Source organism: Malaya genurostris, chromosome 1, assembly GCF_030247185.1.
Source record: "Malaya genurostris strain Urasoe2022 chromosome 1, Malgen_1.1, whole genome shotgun sequence".
NCBI lineage: Eukaryota > Metazoa > Arthropoda > Insecta > Diptera > Culicidae > Malaya > Malaya genurostris.
In genome coordinates this window covers 4,268,222-4,292,727 of record NC_080570.1, presented here as the reverse complement: position 1 = coordinate 4,292,727, position 24,506 = coordinate 4,268,222, and the positions used below count along the sequence as shown (strand labels likewise).

At 37.5% G+C, this 24,506-nt stretch overlaps 3 protein-coding genes across 4 annotated transcripts; all 3 read right to left on the bottom strand.

Annotated features, from left to right (window-relative positions):
- Window positions 1–264: 264 nt before the first annotated feature.
- Window positions 265–2,553, bottom strand: LOC131430504 (sorting nexin-12). The gene is made up of 4 exons (XM_058595542.1): window positions 2,385–2,553; window positions 1,756–2,127; window positions 1,296–1,391; window positions 265–1,129 (listed from the first exon to the last, which is right to left on the bottom strand). The coding sequence occupies exons 2-4, from the start codon at window positions 1,930–1,932 to the stop codon at window positions 899–901; spliced, it is 504 nt and encodes a 167-aa protein (XP_058451525.1). The 5' UTR covers window positions 1,933–2,127; window positions 2,385–2,553; the 3' UTR covers window positions 265–898.
- Window positions 2,554–7,016: 4,463 nt separating this feature from the next.
- On the bottom strand, window positions 7,017–11,220 carry LOC131434526 (uncharacterized). Its single transcript, XM_058601723.1, has 3 exons — window positions 11,188–11,220; window positions 7,487–7,869; window positions 7,017–7,408 (listed from the first exon to the last, which is right to left on the bottom strand). The coding sequence occupies exons 1-3, from the start codon at window positions 11,218–11,220 to the stop codon at window positions 7,168–7,170; spliced, it is 657 nt and encodes a 218-aa protein (XP_058457706.1). The 3' UTR covers window positions 7,017–7,167.
- On the bottom strand, window positions 7,932–16,788 carry LOC131430422 (uncharacterized). Of its 2 annotated transcripts, none has more exons than XM_058595425.1 (3): window positions 16,106–16,788; window positions 15,870–16,038; window positions 7,932–15,780 (listed from the first exon to the last, which is right to left on the bottom strand). In XM_058595425.1, the coding sequence occupies exons 1-3, from the start codon at window positions 16,394–16,396 to the stop codon at window positions 15,626–15,628; spliced, it is 615 nt and encodes a 204-aa protein (XP_058451408.1). In that variant the 5' UTR covers window positions 16,397–16,788; the 3' UTR covers window positions 7,932–15,625. The 2 variants fall into 2 exon arrangements, with proteins under 2 accessions (XP_058451408.1, XP_058451399.1); XM_058595416.1 differs by having other exon boundaries at window positions 7,933–14,895; window positions 14,972–16,038.
- Between the last annotated feature and the right edge of the window lie 7,718 nt (window positions 16,789–24,506).

Genomic DNA, 24,506 nt, shown 5'->3' with positions numbered 1-24,506 from the left:
AAATAGAATAGAAATGAAACTATTTTTTTACTGATAATTTATTTTCAATTGATATGCTTTTAAAATAGTAATTTTGAACGTCAATCTATCGATACCGTCAACCGTCGAATTGCACCTGTCAGTGTGAGCCTCCAGTATGCTATCCTCTTATTACAATCGCGTTTTGCTCCAAACCTAAAAAGTAGAACTATCAAATTCTTGTTTTTTTACGCTTCTACTCCATCAGAATTGGGATGTGATAACATTTCACTGAACAGAAGGAAATCAAATTCAATCAATATTTATTTGTATTCTCATTCATTCGATTCTTTTGAAATACATATAATAGATTTTATCAAGGATCCTTGGGCAACTCGACGTTGTGATTTCAATTTCACTTAATGAGCATACTACTGAACAGACTTTAGATGTTTTGATTTTTTTTCTTCATTGGGGATGTATTAGACCTACCTACAGGATCAAACATCCATTTAATTTAAACAGGATTTCAGTAACAGTGCTAGTATGGAAACGAGGGTTTAACGAAAACTAAAACACTTCCGATCGACCAATTTCGGACGATACGTCGGTAAAGTAGAGCGAAACGTAGGTCAAAAATAGAACACGAGGAAGATAACGGTGTAACTACTGGACAATGTTTACACCAATAATTGAAATCATGTACATTCAGTTTTGACGTCTTTTTTATGTTTCAACAAAATACAGCTGGGGTTGTAGCAATGATTGTATTTTTTTTCTATTTGAAGTGGACTGTCCGAACAACATTATGCTTTTGAAATAGTATTTTTTCCCAGTGCCAATGAAAACATTGGCCATCAATATTGTTTCGCTCAAAATGCGTTCACGCTTCAATTTATTAAATGTTTAGCCTTCCCTACGAATCACTTCTCTGCCGAGTTTACGTGTTCCGAATCTTGCCCGGCACGTAGTTTTTGTCGATGGTCGGTTCCTGCAGAAACATGTGCAAACAGCGCTCATTCTGAGCCAGCGGATGACCGGCAATCTTGTTCACGAACTGTTCCAGGCCCTTTCGTCGCTCTTCAATGAAGTTCTCGTCGAATATGCCGTCATCGCCTCGGAACGGCATCTGGCGCTTCCAGGCTTTACCCGGTAACGGTGGTACAACAATCTACCGAGAAAAAAAAAACAGAACAGAAGCCATCGCGAAGAATGCTCTATAGTCAAAAATACAATCCTCCTCGGTCAAGGTCAATATTGCTAATCGGTTTATATATCGTAACGAAGAATTGTGTTGAGGAAGGAAAGATAATTAGTAACAACAACAGGTGACATACCTTGCTATCGCGTTCTAGTTCATTTCGTAACCATTCAAAATCGCTATACCGCCTACGAACGCTCGATTCCTTCACTTTGAACACCGGTAAATTGGTCTGAAAAAAAAAATAAACAAAACTTAACAAAAATCGAAGTCGATACTATGATTACAATCCAATTAGAAAAAAATAAATAAATGCAATACGTAGATAACAGATAAAATCAACAAATGCCAAAATGATGCTTTGCGTTTTTTTTTGTAGTGTACATGATTTTTGACAATTAGTGGCCCACATAATATAGATATAATCCGCCCCGGTTCACTGCATACCACAAACACTATGCATGCATGCTAGATTTTATTTCTTATCAATGAAACCAAAACATTCCCCATCCGGTGCCACAGCGAGCGAACATGCAACAGAGAAACGAAAAACTTGAGCTTTATTCAATCACAACCCCCGCATTATCAATACCTACCCTCATCCGAACCTCGTAGTCGGTGTAGCGTTTCTTTCCGGCGGTGAGGGTCGTCATCGGATTGACAACATCGATCTCGAGGAAGTTGGCCGGAATCGCGTACGCATCGTCCAGTGTTTGTTTTTTGACGTTGAGCCGTCTCGTTGCGTCCGCGGTGTTGTCTGACTCAGCCATCATCTCGGCTCGATTGCTTGGATTTATTTTCTGTCTTCTGCAGAGCAAGTTATGATGGGTGGTACTGCTGTTCACTTCTCTTTCACACTCCGAGTTGATTGAAGGAACAATGTTCCAGAAAGCACGGTCGTTGCTGATCCGTCCACTGGTCACACAAAACGCCCACTTTATTGGGCCGAGGGTTCTTCCCGTTTCGAACTTGACCGGAAAAAGAGCAACGAGGCACACAATCTTATTACTGATGCATCACTTGAATTTGTCATTATAGACGAAGTTGCTGTTTGGGTAGTATGTACTGATATCGCATAGAATATCTGTACGTCTTTTTAAAAGGGGAACACTAATACAGGGTGAGGAAGGGCAATATGAAGAGGGAAAAATACAGAAAATGGGTGGTGGATTTTTTCCACACAGTGCGACGTTTTCCGAACCCAAAAATGTCACAACACACTTACGATTTCACTGAGAATTGGTTAATGAATACAAAAAGCACAGTTTTGTATCGAAAAGACGAAAAATAAAACTAATTAGAGAGGTCTTTGAACGCGTATTTTGAAGAATGCCAATAAGTATAGCTGTCTTCTCATACCTAGTTCGTTTGAAGTTCGATGTATGACTGGTACGAAAAAGATGACCAGAGAGAGAGAGAAAGAAATAACTGAGAAATTATAATGCTCTACCGTTACCAGACGTTACCGTGTGAATGTCATTTGGTGGTGACCGATAGCGAGGGATACTTTAAAACTGGTCTACGATACCGCTCTATTTTTTGTATATTTGAAACACGAGTGAAACACTTCTGGGGCTGCCAGTTTTTCTTGTTATAAAATTCAGATTTAAATTTCGTAACTGACATAAATTATGCATCTAGAACTAGAACACTACTGAATATAGCCTTATTACTGTTCTAGCTTCCACTTTCACATTCACTTCACTTACATATCTCTTCACTTGATTTTCTCTATTACCAGTATCACGCTCAGTGAAAGAATCATTGTAATGAGAAACATCATTTCTACCAACAAAATTTTCATCATTTGATGTTCATAATAACAACAAGCTCATCTAATGTCGTTTTCGCTTGATTCCAACCCTAACCCAGTTTCCATTCTAACTGCTGTCAAACCGTTTGTTCGAAGCTAGTTTCGAACCTAGTTTTAACGTTGTTGAACTGAAAATCGAGTCAGTTTCGAACCTGGTTGTTATATCGGGTTTGCTCAAACCCCCGTTGTTAAGTGCGAAATCAACACAGATTCGTGAAACTACCCTGGGTCAGTTTCAGTTTTCTCAAGCGAAAACCTAAGTAATTACATTTTTCTCTGAAACAACTTTCGTGAAAAAAACTTACATTCACCTCACTTGGTTTTCACCGTGTAGTGGTACCGATAATAAGGGCCACAGGTTCGCATATAAACTGTGTGTAAAATTGGCTTATTCAGCATGGCGAATTAATGCAGATGTCACCACGATTTGGGTGTCGCTTTTATATGAGACACTATTTTGGGAGCTACATTTACTTCACGCTAGATTTTTGTTTTGCTGTTGGTTAAAGAGGTTAAAGGCGCAAGTTTTTTTTTTCGTTCCACTCCGATTGAATTCACGTGTGATTTGAACGATGCGGAAATAAAGTTGTCTTTTACACTTATGGAAATCGGATGGGAAGTGTTCAAATAGAGCTAGTTGGAATATTTCTATAATAGACGTAGAGGAACGTTTTGAAAGATCGAGGCGAATAGTGAGCTCCTTTTTCCCAACGTATAGCAAATTTGAAATTTACACAGGTTTTTGACAAATTTTGTTCGAATCTGTATATCTGTTATCTGTGATTGTACTAGAGCATAGAATGTCATCGTTGGCAGTATTAAACAAACGTGCGCAAAAGTGTACTCAGTGCATAACGCATACACCAATGCTCAACAAAAGATTTTTAGAAAATGGTTCACCAATATATGGCACACCACATTTCCTTTTTGGTGTTCAGTAAATATTTTTACGGTTACGAATTGTAAACTTTTATTTCCACAGAACGATCTGTAAAATTATTACAATTCACAGTTATCTACCAATGAACTACCGGATTTCGGAAACTCGTATAAAAATATTGCGTGTGAAGACATATAAAGAAACAGGCTGGGGTGGAATCATGTAAGGTGATTATCACCAAGTGATTATCACTTTTGAAAATTTGGAATCATGTAAGGTGATAATCACCAAGTTCTGTCACCACTGCTGAGAGGCTAACATCACTATCAAACGTTGGCATTACGTAAGGTGATAGTCACCGCGATTTAATCACCTTCATGTCAAAATGGAGGTGATAACAATTTAGTTATCACTTTCAGTAGTGATTTGATTTTTTGAGAAGTGGCTTTATAAATTATTGTCCGTTAGGTGAATTTCAAGCCACTGATATAAACAACCTACCAATATTGGTCGGAGAGGATAATTTTTTAATAAAATTCGTACAGATATTGTGTCAGAATTAAATACCAAAATGAAAAGTAACTTAGTTTATATAGTTTAAAGAATTCATAGAATGAACGGTAGTATTTATCAATTAAATCAATTCATTTATGTTATAATTATTATATGAAGGAATATCATTGGGGTATTCGTAAAGTCAAAGATAAATTGCTTTCTGGAAAAGTGATAAGTTTATGAATGTAGACATCTCCTGTTGCACATAACGTAACATTAAAAAATCTATGCTAACATTTTCAGTAGAATTAGATGGCCGTGACTTAGTAAGCGACATATCAGTCTCGTTCAACTGAACGAGTAAAAAAGATTAAACTGCGTTCTTAATTTTCTTCTTGTGAGTTGAACTAAATAAGGCAATATTTTTGGACAATTAGTTGCTGCTAATCATAGTGGATATTCGTAGTACCGGTGGGTAAAATTTCCAAAATGGAGGTAGCATTTGAAAGCTCTGTGAAATGCCATAATCGTAAAGTGAATGAAAACTATACAAGAAATTATTTAACGGATCTTTCTCATTCGAGAGGAATGCCATCCGTTGTGAAACATCAAGAAGATCTAACAATTCGTGTCATTTCAAAGCTAGCAAATTTATCCCAAAGAATTGACTGTGACATTGATTTCCATTGAAAAATAAAAATCGGCGCTAAATTAAACCAACAAGTGAATTTTTTTATTTGTTTGTGCGCAGGTAATTTTTTTCAACGTTACTCTTCGATCCATACAAATCATCATTGATAAACATGACTCGAATTAATGAAAAAAATTGAAAACTAAAGGAATAAAACTTTAGATTTTAAAATATTATATGGGTATACGCCACTTTCATCATCAACTCCTAATATCAACGGTATACGCCACATTCATATTTTACTCCTGAAAAATTGACGTTTCTTGACAGGTGATAAATGGAGTGAAGTTGGCTCAATCACCGGTGATGGTGATAGTAAAAGTGATCACCTTCGGTGATTCCAAACATTCTGGTGATCACCTCGTTATCACCAGGAGGTGATAGTCACTTATCACCTTACATGATTCCACCCCTGATTGACTAGAAGAAGCAGAGCATGCTTCGCTGTACTCGGGCACCACAGTATTAAATTTTCGCCCTATCTCTATGGTAACCCCCCTTTCTGCCAACAATCACATATACACGTCGCATCGCTAATCTATCTTCACTCTCCGCTTTGCTGTCAGACGCTGATTTGAGATTTTGTTGCTTTTGCTGCCTATGGGGATATTGCAATAGTATTTTTTGTGAATTTACATACCTAGGAGAGGAAAACCATACAAAATAATGGTTTTAAAAAAACGATTTGCGGAATACATCCGATGTGTACAGCTGATGAGTATACCATCATTTATTTATCTACACCAGAACCGAAATTCTGGACCAGAATTCAAATTCTAAATTCGGAATGTGGAACAGACCTAGAATTTAGTTTCAAAATTTAGATCAAGAAATCAGTTCATGCATTTAGTTCTAGAATTAAGAAACAGAACTCATTTTTAAAATCCAGAAGCTCTAGAACAGAAATCTGAATTTAAACTGAATAAAGGAATTGATCTCAGTCCCAAAATCTAGTTCCAGAATCGAAATTTCGAATTAAGTTCCAGCATACAGTTTCTGAATTCTGGAAATGAATGCTGAAACTCAATAAATTATGAAGCTGAATTCAGGAATTTAATTCTGATTTAGAAGTCAATTCCAAAATTCAGGCTCAGAATTCCGGTCTAACAGATCTAAAATTTATATTTTTAATTTTGTTCCAGAATTCTGATGTTGAAATACTAAATCAGATTTTTGCATTCTAATTCCGAACATAACTTAAGAAACTAAATTCAGTCCCAATATTTAGTCAAGAAGCCAGTTCTAGACCTAATGTTTAAAACCGAGGTGAAATAAATTTATATGCAGACTAAAAAATTTAGAAAATTTAATTTTCCAGTTTTTCATGATTAACTCAAACTGATGAAAATTAAATCATAAATTACTGATAATATTTCTGATGATATGGAAAAAATTATGTTGTTGCGTTTAGTACTCCTCGGGATATTCACGATTAAGTTCTACCAATACTTCCATAGGGCGAATTTTGGAAAGGCGCCCCATAATAAAGTAAGAATACTGTTGGAGGGTGACGAGTTGAATTCGATTTTCAATGGACGTCGGTGAGATGTGTGATTTGAAGCTTTTCAATACCCTCCTGGGGCGTGTGCCATTGCTCAATATGTGTGTTTGTTATCGTCAAGCTACCAGTACGACGTTTGAAAAATCACAATTGTTTAGCTGTAATACATTCTAACCAATCAAATATAGAAAAAAGAATAATAGTTTAATTGTTTTTCGATCGCGAGCTTATCCGTGTAAATTGAAATAAATGTAAAATTTTGTCAAAACTGTCTTTAAGAAGAGCTTTAATGTGAGACTTTAAAAAAGGTTCATATGTGAACTGAGGGAAAATTAAGACAAACTTGAAGTGATTCGATACAATCAATTTGAACAGGAATGATTGATTGAAGTTTTTCCAACAATACAAAAATAGAGATTCCCGCACCTAAAAATGAAATTTCTTTTCAATTTATATCGTTTTTGGTTGATGCACTGCTGTCAAAACGTTTATTTGAAGCCATTAAGTTTAGAATTGGAATAGCTTTGAATCTATTCCTTTTGTCTAATTTGCTGTTTAGTGCCAATTTCAATAGAATTGTTTGTTTGAAAAAATGTGGCATGTATTTTCTATATGCTTTCCTTCAAATTTAGCTTAAAATCACGTGGCCAGGTTTTTTATAACGATTTTTTCCGTTCGCTTTGCGAACGATCGTATCAAACCGGTTGCTGATCTTGCCCGAATGTCGATCGTTAATCACGTTCTCCTGTTTTCGATGAAAGTACAGAACATGTGGCTCAGTCGGATTTAGTACGTTAGCCAACTGGGGGAATGTGTATACGATAGACTTAGCTAAAATTTCCTTCTTCTCAGTATCAGGATACATTGAGCTGTCAGAAACAGTAAAAAAAAAGAAAACAGATTGTGTACACTCAAAACATATTAAGCGGAGATCAGTAAATTCCTACCCGTCGCAACGTTGCAAATGTTCACAGCAAATCCGTACCATCTCATTGTTCTCAGAATCGGTCAACTTGGAGCCTTTCCGAAGGTACCTCAATATTTTCGACCCATTGCGATTCTCATACAGATCCGGATCGTGCAGAATGTGTTCGATGTTGAACACCCGGGTGTAGGGATTCGTGTATTTATCCAAACTTTCGACTTTTCCGGTGCGCACACCTACGATCTTTCCTGCCGGTAGTAGCAACACATACGGTTCGCTTTTTTGCGGCCCGGCCTTATAGTTGTGTTTCGGTAACGACGAACTCGCATGCTTTCTACAGTACTTGCGCTTTGTTGATCTTGAACCTGCGAATGAGTAATGCAGTGAGATGCGTGCATATAGATTCTAGGTTAGGTAGTTTCTAAAGAGACACTTTTCTTTATGTAAATTATCAGTTAAAATAAAAAGAAGAAGTGATTCGATATTATGGTTGCATAGTTGAACTTTATTCTTCAATGATTTTCATAATTTTTAAAATAAGAAATAAACACTCATTTTATCATGGACTATTCGAGATGCTTGGGAAATCGTCGAGGGCGTGTAAATATGGCACATTATTTGTTTGTGACTGTGACTACAATAGTTTCTCTTAAGAAGGAACATTTTTCCGACTGTTTTGTGCCTTCGAGTTTACGTCGTAATAACTAAACATTGGAGTGACTTTGGTGGAGTCGCTTATCCTCTGCCAACATTATTTCGGAACAATCTGTCTCGCTTGAATTAGCTCATCTATCTGCCTTTGAATCTCGATTTTAGGTTCCTGGGTTGCTTCCGAAAACTAGACAAAAAAATTCTGACAGAATATTTTTAATAAGTGGTAAAACTTAAATGAGCAGTGGTATAGCTTTAGGGCATATTCAGTAGTGTTCTAGTTCTAGATGCATAATTTATGCCAGTTACTAAATTTAAATCTGAATTTTATAACAAGAAAAACTGGCATCCCTAGCAGTGTTTTACTCGTGTTTCAAATATACAAAAAAATAGAACGGAATCGTAGACCAGTTTTAAATTTGACAGGAGAACTGGTCGAATAAATAAAACTAGAGCGGCTTGCTGGGGATACGTTTGTTCCAGTTTCTGCTCTATTATAGATCTTCCATATAAAACTTCTAGCTGCTGAATTTGCTCTTAGGGCATGTTCAGGAGTGTTCTAGTTCTAGATGCATAATTTATGTCAGTTTTAAAATTTAAATCTAGAAATTATAACAAAATAATCTGGCAGCCCCAGCAGCGTTTTATCTGTGTTTCAAATATAGAAAAAATAGAACGGCAGTGTATACCAGTTTTAAATTTGACAGTAGAACTCACTTCCGGTGAAACTCTCAACGGGTGAGCACGTTGCATCGTGTTAGTCCGGGGAAAATTCGAGTATTTCGCAAGAAAGAAAGGATTTTCAGCCGTACTTTGACGATTCGACGCAGCCACGCAGCGAGATTTTCGCTTGTAGTCAAGTGAAAAGAAAGTCCACTGGACTATAAACGAAAATTAACTGGCAATATAGCCTTAGTTGCTGTGCCATCAATTCGGCGTCATCTCAAATGAGTTGACGCCAAACAGAAAGGAAGAAGAAGAAGAAGAAGACAGTAGAACTGGTCGAATAAATAAAACTAAAACGGATTGCTGGGGATTCGTTTGTTTCAGTTTTATTTACATTATAGACCACCCATATGAATCTTGCAGCTGCTGAATTTGCTCTTAGAAGCCGATTTATCGAAATACATTATAACAGCTGTTTTTCGAAGAACGGCGAATCATACAACAGTAAAAAATCGAGCTTTCATTACTACGAATAAATGCTTATATACCCTGTAATTTTGCTTAGAATTCTGATTAGCACAAATTGATCTGAGAATTAATGATAATTTCTGAATAGGAATTGAAACCAAAGACGATACATTCATCGATGTTTGTCGTCACTGCATTAATCTGCAATTCGTTGCGAGACCAGCGCAGCGAAGATTTCCAGCGACGTCAAATTAACTGCCATTTCCTATTCAACAGTCGATAAAACCAGAAATACTACCGAACGAAAAGAAAATCCTTACTTTTATTATCATGAGCTTATTCATGACAACACAATCGAATATCTTTTTCTCTCTCTATATATGAGAGACAATTGAGTGTTTTAAATGGCATCTCCAACAATACTGTGCAATGCACTTTTCTCTCAATGTTTCAAATATTCATTCATTTGACAATTGTTGAGTGATCGAAGTAAGCGTGTGCGTAACATTTTCGTTCACGCCAAAATTTTTCCGAACAAGACTTTTGACACTTTCAGGGGTTAGCCAAATTTTGTGCTAGGACCCAACCGTTTTCAATATGTTTACGTTTCGTCTTTGACTCATCAGTGCATTGCAGCTCAAATTGTAAAAGGTGATTTTTTTGAGGTTATGATTTTCATGCATTATTATTTGCTCAGTATGCTCTGACATTTCATCATGAATAGACTTACTAACGAGCAACGCTTGCAAATCAGTGAATGGGCCCTAGAAAAGTTGGCAGAAAATCCGCTTTTTTATCGACAAATTTTGTTCAGCGATGAGGCTCATTTCTGGTTGAATGGCTACGTAAATAAGCAAAATTGCCGCATTTGGAGTGAAGAGCAACCAGAAGCCGTTCAAGAACTGCCCATGCATCCCGAAAAATGCACTGTTTGGTGTGGTTTGTACGCTGGTGGAATCATTGGACCGTATTTTTTCAAAGATGCTGTTGGACGCAACGTTACAGTGAATGGCGATCGCTATCGTTCGATGCTAACAAACTTTTTGTTGCCAAAAATGGAAGAACTGAACTTGGTTGACATGTGGTTTCAACAAGATGGCGCTACATGCCACACAGCTCGCGATTCTATGGCCATTTTGAGGGAAAACTTCGGAGAACAATTCATCTCAAGAAATGGACCGGTAAGTTGGCCACCAAGATCATGCGATTTAACGCCTTTAGACTATTTTTTGTGGGGCTACGTCAAGTCTAAAGTCTACAGAAATAAGCCAGTAACTATTCCAGCTTTGGAAGACAACATTTCCGAAGAAATTCGGGCTATTCCGGCCGAAATGCTCGAAAAAGTTGCCCAAAATTGGACTTTCCGAATGGACCACCTAAGACGCAGCCGCGGTCAACATTTAAATGAAATTATCTTCAAAAAGTAAATGTCATGTACCAATCTAACGTTTAAAATAAAGAACCGATGAGATTTTGCAAATTTTATGCGTTTTATTGTTTAAAAAAGTTCTCAAGCTCTTAAAAAATCACCCTGTATTTGCTAGTTTTTGTAGCAGAGGTAATAAATAAAGTCTATTCATGATTGTAATTATTTGGTGATTCTATGCTGAGTAGATGTGTTTTTTTATTTACTTTTCGTATGGAAACAGGTGATCGGAAAGAAAAATTTAAAAACATGACTTGTATTCAATTAGATTGGAGTCTCTTTATCATTACTGATCTTTTGTGTGTCAAGTTGGTGATTACAGAGAACTAGGAGATAATCGCAATTAGATTCCGGATTTGACAGGAATGGTGTGGTCGATGAGATTATTGTAATATTTTTTGACGTGTATACGTTTTACTTTACTATGGCAGCCTTTTCCAAATTCGCCCTGTGAAAGGAATGAGTAATTTATGACTAAATTTGTGTGGTAAACAATGCGAGTTTTCTCAAACTTTTGGAAACAGTGAGGAAAACTCATCACGCATTTTTGTCGTTTTTCGCACTCGGACGACGGTTTTGAGGTAGTCTCAGTCGCGATGTTCAACTGTACGAGTAGAAAAGGTGTACCATGGTCGAAAATCGATCATTTTTTCTTGTCCACCAACAGCAACAGACCTTCTGCGTAGTGTAAAGCCATGAATCCTGAAACTGACTGAGTTCCAATCCTCGATTGGAACTTAATTTAATTTAGTTTCAGAATTCTATTCCAGAATTTAGGTCCAGAATATAGATTTAATAGATAATACTAAAAGTCTGGAAATGAATCCTAATTCGGTAATCTAGAGCTAGATTACCTTAATTTATTCGGAATTCTAGAATAAGATACAGAATACACTGAGGTCTCTTTTTACGCGGGGGATACGTATCGAGTAAAAAAAATTTTTGATACCAAATACCTTAGAAATTTATGAAACGTCGAGATCTAGTGTAATCTAAAAAAAATATATCGAAAATTTTCTAAGTGTCAGAGTTGACTTAAAGAAAATTGGGTTAACACCAGATCAAACGCGTAACTTAGGAAATCCGCGTGAAAAAAAAATCGGGTAAAAAAACCGCATAAAAAGACCTCAGTGTATGAATTTTATATCTGCATTTTGGATCTGAACTCCGCACTTAAATTGTGGAACTGACTTCTGAATCAGAATTCAATCCATGAATTCAGTTCCAGAATTTTCTAGCTGAATTCAGTGTCAGTTTTTGAATCCATTTCCAGGATTCAGGTTCAGAACCTGCGTGTATGAATCGAATTCGAAACTTGGGCGTTGGAACTAGAATTTGGAAAAGAATTAGGTTCTTTGGTTCAGGTTCGGCCGGTTCGGTCATATACCATTCGAATCGGCTTGTCGAGATAGCAAAAAATGCACTCAAATGTATAACTTCCGTTTGTTTTTCCCTTTCTCTAAAGAAAGGTATTAGAATTGCTGGAAAACCCGACTTTTGAACGGAGCCTCGGAGACCCATAGTGTTATATACCATTCGACTCAGCTCGACGAGATCGGAAAATGTCTGTGTGTGTGCACTTTTCGAAGATATTTATACGCGCTCAATTTTCTCAGAGATGACAAACCTATGCTCGTTTGAAAGCTACTGTCGGGCCATTGATCAAGTTCAAAGATCAAATGGCTGTGACTTTTGATTCCGGAGCTATAATGGTATAAATGACGTAACCGACAAAACACGTCGTTTTTCACCGCTCTAACGTATATGAGGGTGCCAATATTTTGGGATCACTTCTAATTTCGTAAAGCGCTATTGTTAAAAAGTTTAAGCACCTCGGAAAAAGTCCTCATGCAAAATTTGAGCCAAATCGGACATGGGTAAGGGGTCCTACCCAGCGGTTAAAGTTTGAAAACTGTCGATCTTAAAAAAGCACCATAGGGGGGGGGGGGAATTTCCGAAATCGAAAATTTTTTTTTGATGTAAAAAATCTTAAAATTGCACGAAACGTCGAGATTTAGTGTTATCTAAAAAAGTGACTTTCTGGGACTTAGGAAAATTTTTATATATGATATTTTGATAGTCCCACAAAGTCGATTTAAAAAAAAAATTCTAGATGACACGTTCCATGCAATTCTAATACTTTTTTTCTATTTCGAAACTTTTTTTTTCTATTTCGAAACTTTCATGAACAATTTTGAATCTGAAGGCTCTCACGTACCAAGTGAGTGAGAGCAGCTGTATTAAACTGGAAGCTGATATCAGTATTGAATTCTACTCAGTGCTGTAAAACTTCATTCAATTCAATTGAAACTGATTGTGGAACACATTGACGATCTCTCTAATGCAGTAAATTTCGCTCTCTGACACACACAATGTTTGCTGACGGCCTGATTGGGCAGCATTCAATTCATCACTCGTTTCTCTTCAATCGAGGCTCAGTTTAACCACCGTCAGTTGATCTCTTGAAATGACAAGATATCTCTTTCAATAGTGTGAGAGCGGCCTTCAAATGAGGTTTATGTAAACATTCGAATTGGTTCAAGAAAATAGATGAAAGACTAATCAGATAGTTCAGTTTTCATTTTTAATACTTTACTCCATTTATAATTCTATTCGTTCGAATCTGCTTACTACCAAGATCGAAGACAATGAAGCAGCTATACTACTTGGCACTTGAAACTGAGCAAGCAAAACTTCAAATGACTAGGTACGATTATTCAACTTGAAAATGGCAGCAAAAGTCAAATGAATTAGTAGGGATATGCTGACTGTCAGCGGCCATAAATTTCATTTTCATCTTATATTATTCGATTGAAAATGAAACTTTACCGCACTGGTCTGTACGTTCTAATTTTTTTACACTTATGACAAAAAAACTAACATTAATTCCGAATAGTATTCCCTAAGCAACAGCAGAAAACATGATATAATTGTGGATTTCCGTCAACACCACCGTCACAACGCAACAACAACAATGGTGTTCTAGTAGCGATTGTTTGTATCAGCGACTACTATGAACATCCTTGGAACGGAATATACCTCCGAATGATGTGGGAATAGTGCCAACTTGAGCCTTGCTGATTCCTAAATTCAAATGACTCACTTTCACAACATCTATTGTCAATACAGTACGACAAAAGACCATGTGATAAGTCCAATAAGATTTCTAATTCATGACATTTTTTTTGGGTATCGAAATGCAAACAAGGAACTACTAAAAGATTCTAAAAGACACAGTCTAATCCCAATACTGCGTTCGATGTTTGGCACATAGAGTTTTTAAATCGAGCTTATAGTGTCATTATGCTTAATTTTCATAGATTAGCTCGCAATACGATAAAAACTTAAATATAGAGATACTAGTGCTTTGGCAATTGATTGCAAGAGAAAATTCAAGCTAAAATATGATCTACTGAACTACCGAACTATATCTGCGCCTGACTAGAGAATAGAACGGGTTGAAATTGCGTGAGAAGCCTCTTAAAATTCTTGATATATAGTAATTCACATAAATCTTAACGCTTTCAAGTATTTACAAAATTGTATCAATTCGCTAAATAAACATCATAAAATATATATATCGCTTATGCTAGAATATGCACCCCCCGTCGATTTCCCTTCGTCCTAGTTGGTTTTTGGTTGACTAGACTAGGTTGTTAGCGCTTCTCAAGCACCTTTTCAGTAGGTAGGTATTTTACATATCTTCAAGAATAATATCATTCAAGTAAGAGTATAATACTGTCGTGTTAACTACAGTAGACTAATGCATTTCGTAAGCATAGTTTGTGCACGACGTGTTCGTTTTTCTTCTTCTTTTTCTTCCTCTACAACTATGACTATGGATTTTGTATATCAATTTCTTTCTATTTTGGCATAATTTATCCCGATCCCTGCACGACGTAGTTCTGTTTCTTCACGAACAGCGCATGGCAACGGAGCTTCCGTTTGAGAAACTTTTCGATACCCTCGTGTATCTCTTCCAGGCTACATTTGCCGAACCGAAGGCGCCGGGCCCGATGCAGCAAATGTATCACCCCAATCAAATTCCGAAACGGTTGCTGTTCACCCATTCCTCTGGCAATCGGTGATCGGGGCAAAAATCCGAACCAACTGTACTTCAGAAGCACGGTATAGTCCACCGCAAATTCCAGCAGCAGTCGCATATGGCCGGTAACGTTGTCCAGCGTTTCGTTACGTACAGCGTTGTGTAACATTTGTGCCTGAAAGTAGGTTAGATGTTAGTCGACTTTCCACCAACCGATTCGATCCGAACTGAAAAAATTTATATAATCTCACGCATTTTTCCATGTAGCCCGGATTGCCCAGCAGCAGAGTGTCCAGTTCATTCAGCTCGTTGACCGACTGTATTGGAAACGGTTGCTTCAGCAGATTCCGATTCTGGGTACAGACGTTCGAGATTTGAAACAGATCGGCAATGTTGAGTTTCGTTGCCGAACGTTTCGGGCGCAGTCCAAGAATTTTACTTTTGTCATCACAGCTGCTGTCGTCGGTTTTTACATTCGGCTCCGAATAGAAAGCATACCCATCGAACTCAACGCTGTCCTCTTCGATTTTGATTGTCGGTTCCATCAGGTTTGCCACCAGGGCCGCTGCTGCTGCTGTCGTTGCTGAGAAATGGAATGGAAAATCGGTGTTAGTGGGAGATGCCAGCACTCGGATATTATGGTTTTAGAGACACAGAGAGACAGTAAAATGTCAACAGAAAGGCGCGTTTAATGTTGTTTGTAAGTTTTTTTTTATTACTGTTCGGATCTAATTCCCTCAATTTTCACGAAGAATATTACGCTTAGTTTTACGAAATCAAATAGAAATTTTTCGTTTCTAAAATATCCAATATTAAAGTCATCAGTTAGCTTATTATTCTGAAAAACTTCCGTTCAAATTCCAAGGAATCTCGAAAGTCATCCAAGTACTCGTACGTATTTCTATTTAGCCATCAAACTTATCGAATTTATCGCCACGGTCCTTGATCCGTCGTTTAGCAAAATATTTACGATTCCTCTTGCGTCCATTGATATTTTTAATTGCCTGACAGAGACTTTCCTTCAGCATCGTCCGACTGATTCCATGATCTTTCCAGGCATCTGTAATTTTTTTGGAAAAACAGTTAGTGTTACTTCAAAACGACAAGCCGGTTCGCCGGACGCCGCCAGGTGTAATTCCAACAACTAACCCAACATACAATCACCGAAGATTGTATAATTTTGCATTGCCTTCCGACCGGGGCCCCGATGACAGATCCCGGAGTAATTGTAACTGTACATGGCTTCGTCCCGGAATAAGTGATGGAATATGCTAACGATCCCAGCCGATGGGGGCTTGTTTGCTTTCAAATAATTAATCTGTGAAAAGTAAGGAAAAAAGTTTAGCGTTGGATATCAGGCCAAGCAGTCGAATCCCGCAACTTACATAGTCTTCCCGCACCTGTTTATCAACATTCACGGTAGCCTCAAGCAACTCTACCGTATCCTCGTCAGCTATGGGAAAATTGAATCCTCTTACCAGGGCCAACTGACCGATCCGTTCTCGTTGTTTCTGTTGAGAAACGGCTGCCGCCATGGCGAGAACGTCGGTCTCATCGACAAACTCTATTTCCAGCTTCTCTTCTGAGAGGTTCTCCTCGTGTTCATGTTCTCCGGAACTGGATGGTAACGCACGTGGTTGATGGGAATATACCTTTTTGATTTTATCGAGAATCATTTGCCTAGTGTAACTTTTCTCCTCTGGATTGAAACGGTCCAGTTCGGTTAGGCTGTTTCTTAGTTTTAACAAATCTCGTTGCCGTTTGCCTAGAACGAGAACAAATAATATCAATTTAGTTTAGCATAATACAGAAGTGAAACAAATGTAACATTTGAGAAAACGAAACAGTTTGTATTTTTTTTTCTTGATAGATTTATTTACGAGAAGATAGTTCACTCGAGCAGAATAGCTGCATGAAGACTATCGAAAAACCTACAGAAATTTTGGTACGGGTTTATACTCTTTCTCTCTCTCTCTTTTGCTGGAGGAGACTAGTCATTACAGCATCAATGGAATTTGTTTCACGCACAGCCATCGGTTAGCGCTTCGGGGGGCGGGAAAAGCTTTCCTCCTAGTACCGCCGGACCGTTCCGATCGGTTTTCGTAGCTTCCGACTGATGACCATCACCACCGCTCGGAGGGCATTCTTGAGAGCACAACTATCGACGCCCATGTCCGACCATGCCTCTGTAAGTAGAGAAAATTAACGAGTTTTAATTTATGAATTGAAAATCGCAGTAGGCGTATGCGGCCCGAATGCAAAATGTTTTCGCTCTTGTGAAAGTTTAAGAGAAATTTTCGTATATTTTCTTGTGAATTAGAGTGAATTTCTAACAGTTGAATGTTAACATTTGCTAGCTGTAAGTATTCGGGTTTTAAACCTCAACCATTTTTTTATTTAATGTTTCTTTAAATAATATTACTGATATAGCCCATCATAGGGATGTAAAAAAAATCGTCGACCTTATGTTGGAGAACTGAGCTATTGGATTGAACTGAAAATAGGTTTTCAGATCTTGCGTACGGTCCGAAGACTGTGTGTCCTTCGATCTTGACTTCTAGAGAAAAGTCCGGAAGTGATAGGAGGACCCTACACGATGTCACACTTAGGGGTTTTAACCTCAGTTATCTATACCGTTTGGTAGCTTCAACTTTCAACGGCAATTCCCGATTTATGATTTGGAAAAATATGTATTAGTTTTCGTACCAAGTCGCGATGAAGCAACCAAACCAAAATTTAATATAACCCTAAATCGGAGCTAAAAAGTTTAACAAAAAATTGAAGAACGGATAGATAGAGTAGGCCGCCATTTCTCAAGATACCATAATGAGCGCGACAAAAATAAAGCCATATTCGAATGGATTGTCGGTTGGTTTCGACCTTCCGTAAGACAGAATCCTGCTCGCCGAAAACATAGGTATTGTTTTGAAACTTGACGCCCTGCTGTACCAAATAATTGAAGCTGAAACTGACTTTAGAGTCGTTATCGAAAACTATTTGATTATTTCGCTACATATAATGATCGTTTTGCCTAAATGTATAGCAGGTCTAGTTTAAATAAGTGATATACAAATAGAATCGAGATATAGATATCAATATTTAGGTACGTTTCAAGAATCTGTTCAGAATTTCCAGTCCAAAATTATGTGTCCGGTTTAGTTTTAGTCCCGCACATTTTTTTCTCTAGACGCAATAATAGTTGTATGCTCCACACAATCAAAAACACTCAATAATCAGCTAACCAAACCGTCTTTACAATGCACAGAAATAGAATATTCCCTGAAAATACCGGCAAATAAAAAAATATATATTAAAAAACGTGCTGGTTTTGACGTGAACACGATTGATGTCAAACTAAATTGACTCAGCGTCATCCAGCTGATCGGTTCGGCCCCGGTTTCCCCTATCAAATAATGCAATATTCAATGAACGTAAAATCTCCACACAAAGTGTGAATGTTAATACCCAGTCAATCATCAAAAATGACATTGCTGGTCCTCGTGCAAGGTTCCCTATACATTACCAAACCAGTCACACATGAAAAGACGATATAGTAGAGGGTAACGATCCGAATTCAACCGAAAACCAGGTAATTCTGACGACACAGTTCCGCGTACCGCGAAATGATTCGAACTGGAATAACTCAAAAGCGAACCCTGCTTCGATAAACTTTCAATCAGATCGAAAAATGACAGGTTAGGTAAGAGAAAAGCATCCGAAGAATCGTTGAACTTCCGTCCGTAGTGTACTGAACTGAACAGGTTGTTTATTTTTGATGACTTCGTTATGTACGAGGATAGAAGAACCTGCTATGATTGAATCCATTTGTCAGTATATTTACACTGAGAAAAAATGAGTTGAGTTTCACAGGCCTAGAACTTATGAACTATTCAAAAATCGATTTCTTTATTTTTTAAGCACCTTTATCCTACAGGGTCCGGCACTCGAAGTGTAACCAATTAAAAAGGCCATAAATTCAGTTTGGAAAATTACTTTTACTTAATTCAAAGTACAAAATGTGTAAAAATAATACAAAATTCAGAATCAATTCACTTTTGCTCGATATGACCACCTTTTGCCTTGACTTGATGACTTGAGAGAGCGATGGAGTTGCTTCGTTTTGCCGAAAGCGGTCAATTTCCGAACATTGTATTTTCTGACGAGAAAATTTTTCCAATTGAGCAATTCGTAAACTCTCAAAACGATAGGGTTTACTTGACCGACCGTTCATACGAGAATTTGAGTCATCGATTGGCCACCAGGAGGCAGCACCCGCAACAGATAATGGTTTGGGCCGCTGTAACCGCAGATGGGCGCTCTCCAATCGTTTTCATCGAGCCTGGCGTCAAGGTAAATGCGACATATTATCGGGAAAGTATTCTGGAGGTTGCTTTGAAGCCGTGGGCAGACAAACATTTCGGTGGCAGACCATGGACGTTTCAGCAGGACTCGGCGCCGTCTCACAAAGCTCGAGTGAACCAAGAATGGCTGAAAAACAACGTTCCGAACTTCATCACGTCCACACAATGGCTCTCGAATTCACCAGATGCGAATCCAATGGATTATTCTCTTTGGGCCATTTTGGAGAGCAAAGTCCGAACTAAAAGATACACCACTCTCGAGGCGCTGAAAAAAGTGATTGTCCGCGAGTGGGCCAAAATACCTGCAAGTCACATTCGGCAACTTGCGATTCGTTTTTTGACCGTCTCAAGGCCATAGTCACGGCAAAAGGTGATCATATCGAGCAAAAGTGAATTGATTCTGAATTTTGTATTATTTTTACACATTTTGTACTTTGAATTAAGTAAAAGTATGGCCTATGGAATTTATGGCCTTTTTAATTGGTTACACTTCGAGTGCCGGACCCTGTAGTTTCCAAAATTTTGTTTTTCGTGTTAATTTGCGAGGATCCTTAACAAAAAATATGTCATCAAAAGTAATCAGTTATTCAAGGAAATTCATCAATTCGGAATTTCCAGCAATGGACTAAAAGTGCATTACAATATTTTCTTCCGTTGAAATAATCAAACATCAAAATTCAGTTTATTGATTTTCTGGAGGCCGTAAGGACTACCCATTTTTATCAGAGTCGGATCAGAGTTGTTGCTCGCGAAGCAGTTTACGTACACGCAGAATAATAATCTCGATTGTTTCAAACAACAAAACGATCAGTTGTCTATCAAACCAACATAATAGTTGTTTTAAATCGAGAAATCAAATGGATGACATCACGATGGCATACTGTGAATGGCTCGTGAAAACATGAGCCGATTCAAACCAATTTTTCAAAAGTATGCCATTGAAATACTGCAACGATACATGTTAAAGCTAAATGTTTTCGAATCGATTGGTAGTTAAACTATATCAATCCATCAAAAATTGACTGAGGTGTTATCGTTTAAAATTATGACAGAAAAAAGGTTACGCGGCTAGTTTTGAAACTTTTAATTGACAATACCTGGCCCCGTAAAGTGAAGAGTAAGGCATTTTTAATGCCATAAAATTAAATGTTATTAGTTACTAACTTAAATTTAGAAATTCTAGCTGGTCACAATCGATTTGTTGTGGATTTTTCTAATATATTAGGTGTACAACTTTGCTTTCGCCATTTTTTTTCCAAAATTTAAAGCTTTATTGCGAAAAAGTGCTTACAAATGTATTATTCAAAGTATTGTCCGTCGCTAGCGACAACTTTCTCCCATCTTTCCGGAAATTTTCGGATCCCGGCTCGAATAAAGGAGTCCTGTTTTGACGCTATCCATGAAGCAATCCATTTTTCCAACTCTACGAAGGATTGAAAATGTTGATCTGCCAGGCCGTGTGCCATCGAACGGAATAGGTGGAAGTCAGAAGGGGCGACATCTGGCGCGCGACTAAGGCGCATCAGTTGCGTTCGGTAGCGATCTCCTGTGATGATTTCATCCGGTTTTAAGAGCTCGTAGTAAATTGTTATTCATCTTTGAAGGTTTTTTCCCTTCCACCATCATGTTAAATTTCCATTTTTAAAACATTGAAACCACTCCCGACACGTTCTTTCACTCAGAGCAGCATCACCGTAAGTTTCTGAAAGCATTCGATGCGCTTCAGTTGCATTTTTTTTTTTTCAAATTGTAACAGAAAAGTAAAACTTCCCGCAAATGGCGAGAATTGGGCACATAAACAGACATTTTCGAGCGTGAATAATACAAAATAATACAAAACAAGAACAACTGTCACTGAAACGGCGATGACAATTCGTTAGTCACTGTAGACACTCACTTTAAAGGCATTATCATCTATGTATTTTAACCAGCCTCAGCCGGTACAGCCACCCATCGGAAAACGGCGGAAGCAAAGTTGTACACCTGATACATGAATTTATGACTGAATTTGAACATTGCATTTTCAATGTCATCGTAATCGTTTCAGCAAACACGCAAAGTGTTGTTCGAAGATGCTACGGTTATTCAGTGCACTGAAGTCTTTTTTACGCGAGAGGATGCGTAACTTCAGAAATCCACGTGGAAAAATCTGTAGAAAATTTTTTATTGTTGCCAAATGTCTAAAAATTCATGCAACATCGAGATCTGGAGTTATCTCATATGGCGTTTTTCATTGAAAAACACTGGTGGCGTGGATTGCTCTGGTGTTGCACTTTCGAGCAGAAATCGCAATGAAACACCGTCAGAATGTTGCATTTCTGCTCGAAAGTACAAAACCAGAGCAATCCACGCCACCAGTGTTTCTCAATGAAAAACGCCATTAGAAATGCATGAAACGTCGAGATCTGGTGTAATCTAAAAAAAATATTTTTGAAAAAATTGACTTTGGGACAAGTTTTGAGATTTCCCAAATCGATTTTTTTTTCGATGCCAATTGTCTTAGAAATGCATAAAAAATCAAAGATGTAATCTAAGAAAAATATTTTTGAAAAAAATCGAAAATTGTGTCAGAGAATCGGCTTTAAAATTCGGCAGATCTCGTAGCTTCGTGCATTTCTAAGCCAAAAAAGATAACCGCATAACTTTAAAAATTTCGGAAATCCGCGTTAAAAAATCGTGTAATATCGGAATTCCGCGTAGAAAAACCACGTAAAAAAGACATCAGTGTAACAACTCTTCGTTTACACTGTGGTCTTTTTTTAAACGTTTTTTTATGCGTAAAACGCGGCTTTTTTACGCGGATTTCCGAAGCTACGCGGTTTTCTTGTTCTGTCTTAGAAATGCATGAAACGTCGAGATCTGGTGTTATCCCGAATTTTGTTTAAAGTCAATTCTCTGACAGAATTTTCGATTTTTTTTTCAACAATATGTTTTCTTAGATTACACTATATCTTGACTTTTTATGCATTTCTAAGACAATTGGCATAAAAAAATTCGATTTCGGAAATCTCAAAATTTGTCGCAGTAATTTTTTTCAAAAATATTTTTTTAGATTACACCAGAACTTGAAGTTTCTTGCATTTCTAAGACATTTGGCATCAACAATTTTTTTTTTTCAATTTTGCGTTTTTTTTCTACGCGGATTTCCGAAGTTACGCAGTCTCAAATTTTCTAAGTCTTAAAGCCGATATTAAAAAAACATTATTTGTAGATTACACCAGATCTGCACGTTTCATGCATAAGTTTTGCGGTTTTTTTACGCGGTCCGTATTCCCCGCGTAAAAAGAGTTTTACGACCTCGAAACATCTGTTTAGCGCAACTCAGAAGAGATCAATGTTTCAATTTAATTTTTCTACCAACTGCCGCTGTTGAACGCAGCATGCATCAGGGTGACTATGTAAAGAACAAGCATGCCATGCTTTGTCTCTGTGACAGTCGACAACAAACCTGCTAGGCTTTTTGTTTTTAAACGATTTTTGCATTGCGAAAACTGTGTCCGGTTTTTGCACTTAAGGTCTGAGGACAGAGGGTCACGTGTTGAGTTTTAAATCAACCACGTGGCTCGCTCAATTCCCTTTGCACATCCTATTTTTTTTGTACTCTTTCGTATATGAGCAAACTGTACCGGGTTGCCAGCATACATTTTATTATTTTGATGAGAAGTTTTATCACATAAATCTATCGTATGGGTTGGACATTACATGGATTCCAATGAACAATGAAAAAATATTCAACTTTCACAAAGATTGAATGCGAAACAAAAAATGTGTTTATATACAATGAAACGTCTGTGTGTTTGGCTGCATTGTCGAGCGAATTTTATTTCTCTCTCCTTTTTCAGAATGCTATTAGGTATCTGAAGCGAAAAAAAATGACGCATGCATTGAAACTGACTTTGTTTCACAGAAAAATACAAGACTTTATTTTTATCGCGATAACATGTATGTTTTTATGTACTAATCGCATCTAAACTAAATTATCTTGATTTTATCAAGGTAGATTTATGATACAAGCCTTCAAAGCCGAGATATTCGATGAACAAGTAGAAGTATGCATTTCCGAGCGTTCCAATTTTCAGCAGTTCTTTAGTCAGAAAAAAATACAACACGACCGCTAAACTCAATGAATCATTCTGAAAATTTCACAGAATATTCTCAACTAAATTTCGAAAACATTGTCAGGTGGGTTTTTCTATATTCCGCACTGTTTCCAAGAAAATTTAATTTGAAACGGGAAAATAGCAAAAAAACGACCACTTTACGGTACTGTCCTCAGCCCTTAATGGCTGAGGCCAGTAGGTCGCGTATAACCAGATGGCTCGCTCTGCGTATTACATTTCTCTCCATGATCTCTCACCCATGTGCAAAATGACTCTCGATGGGCCGGGTGGCCAAGAAAGTTTTGCTATTTTCGGTTATAAGTTTGACTACATTACATGAAATCCAATAAAGGTACCGCTTGTTTAGCAGCCTTTCTGAGACGATTTTATTTCGCTCTCATGTTTCATTACGTTACCAGGAAACTGGAGCAGAAAAAATGGCGCCGCTATAGGAATCGATTTACCTTCACAAAAATAACATTCGCTTCATTTTTATCGCGACAACATAAATGTTTTTTATGCACTAATCGCATCTAAATTAAATTATCTAGACATTGTCAGGATAGATTTTTAATCCATGCTTTTGAAGGCGAGACATTCAAAGAATACTGTAAAAGACTTTCCCGACCGCTAAAGTCAATGAATCATTTTGAAATTTTCATAGAATAATCTAAACTAATTTTCTAAGAGATTGTCAGTTGAGTTTTTTGATATTCGTCACCGATATTCTGAGAAAATCAGATTTGAAGCGTGGAAATAGTAAACCCTCTAAAACACTGACCTCATCCCTTAATGTTTTTTTCTAGCTTTCAAAAATACTTAAATGGGTTTTCCGACCAAGTTTCACTTATCCGGTTTTTGGTTTTCAATCGTTCATTTGTTGATTTTCGAAAGTTGACTAAAAGAGGGTTATTTGAAATTTGCCAGCTCATTTCTTAGAGATGTTTGTGGCAAATGACTTTTTAAGTTTGTTCAGGAACAAATCACTAATTTCTAAATTCGTCAGTATAGAACGTAAACCAAAGTAATGATAAATGACAGTTACTTACCCAGCATGCATCCCTGGAAAATGTCATAATTCACCATTGCTTTGCGGCTGGCTTGCTTGAAGTACGGCTGCCGATCGGCCGTCAGGTAGTAGTTTTGCAGCGCTTGGTAGGTGAAAATCTTATTCGACACGATGTCATAGATCCGATGGGCATCGGATTTCCGTGGCATCTGCGATCGCAACAGATCGACGTAAGCCTGCCGCACCAGCCAGTTACTGCGTACGGCCTGTTCCAACTTTTCCACCGTATCTTCGTTCGCTATCGGGAAACTGAAAC

Bases quoted from the DNA above. Each gene is read 5' to 3' on its own strand.
- LOC131430504 (XM_058595542.1), bottom strand. From the start codon at position 1,932: ATGATGGCTGAGTCAGACAACACCGCGGACGCAACGAGACGGCTCAAC. The intron at 1,392-1,755 runs GTAGGTATTGAT...TTTTTTTTTCAG, and splicing joins ACTACGAGGTTCGGATGAGG to ACCAATTTACCGGTGTTCAA. The intron at 1,130-1,295 runs GTATGTCACCTG...TTTTCTCGGTAG, and splicing joins AACTAGAACGCGATAGCAAG to ATTGTTGTACCACCGTTACC.
- LOC131434526 (XM_058601723.1), bottom strand. From the start codon at position 11,220: ATGCGTGATGAGTTTTCCTCACTGTTTCCAAAA. The intron at 7,870-11,187 runs GTTTGAGAAAAC...TACCTAACCTAG, and splicing joins TTTCCTCACTGTTTCCAAAA to AATCTATATGCACGCATCTC. The intron at 7,409-7,486 runs GTAGGAATTTAC...TGTTTCTGACAG, and splicing joins CATTTGCAACGTTGCGACGG to CTCAATGTATCCTGATACTG.
- LOC131430422 (XM_058595416.1), bottom strand. From the start codon at position 15,265: ATGGAACCGACAATCAAAATCGAAGAGGACAGCGTTGAGTTCGATGGG. The intron at 14,896-14,971 runs GTGAGATTATAT...ACCTACTTTCAG, and splicing joins CGGGCTACATGGAAAAATGC to GCACAAATGTTACACAACGC.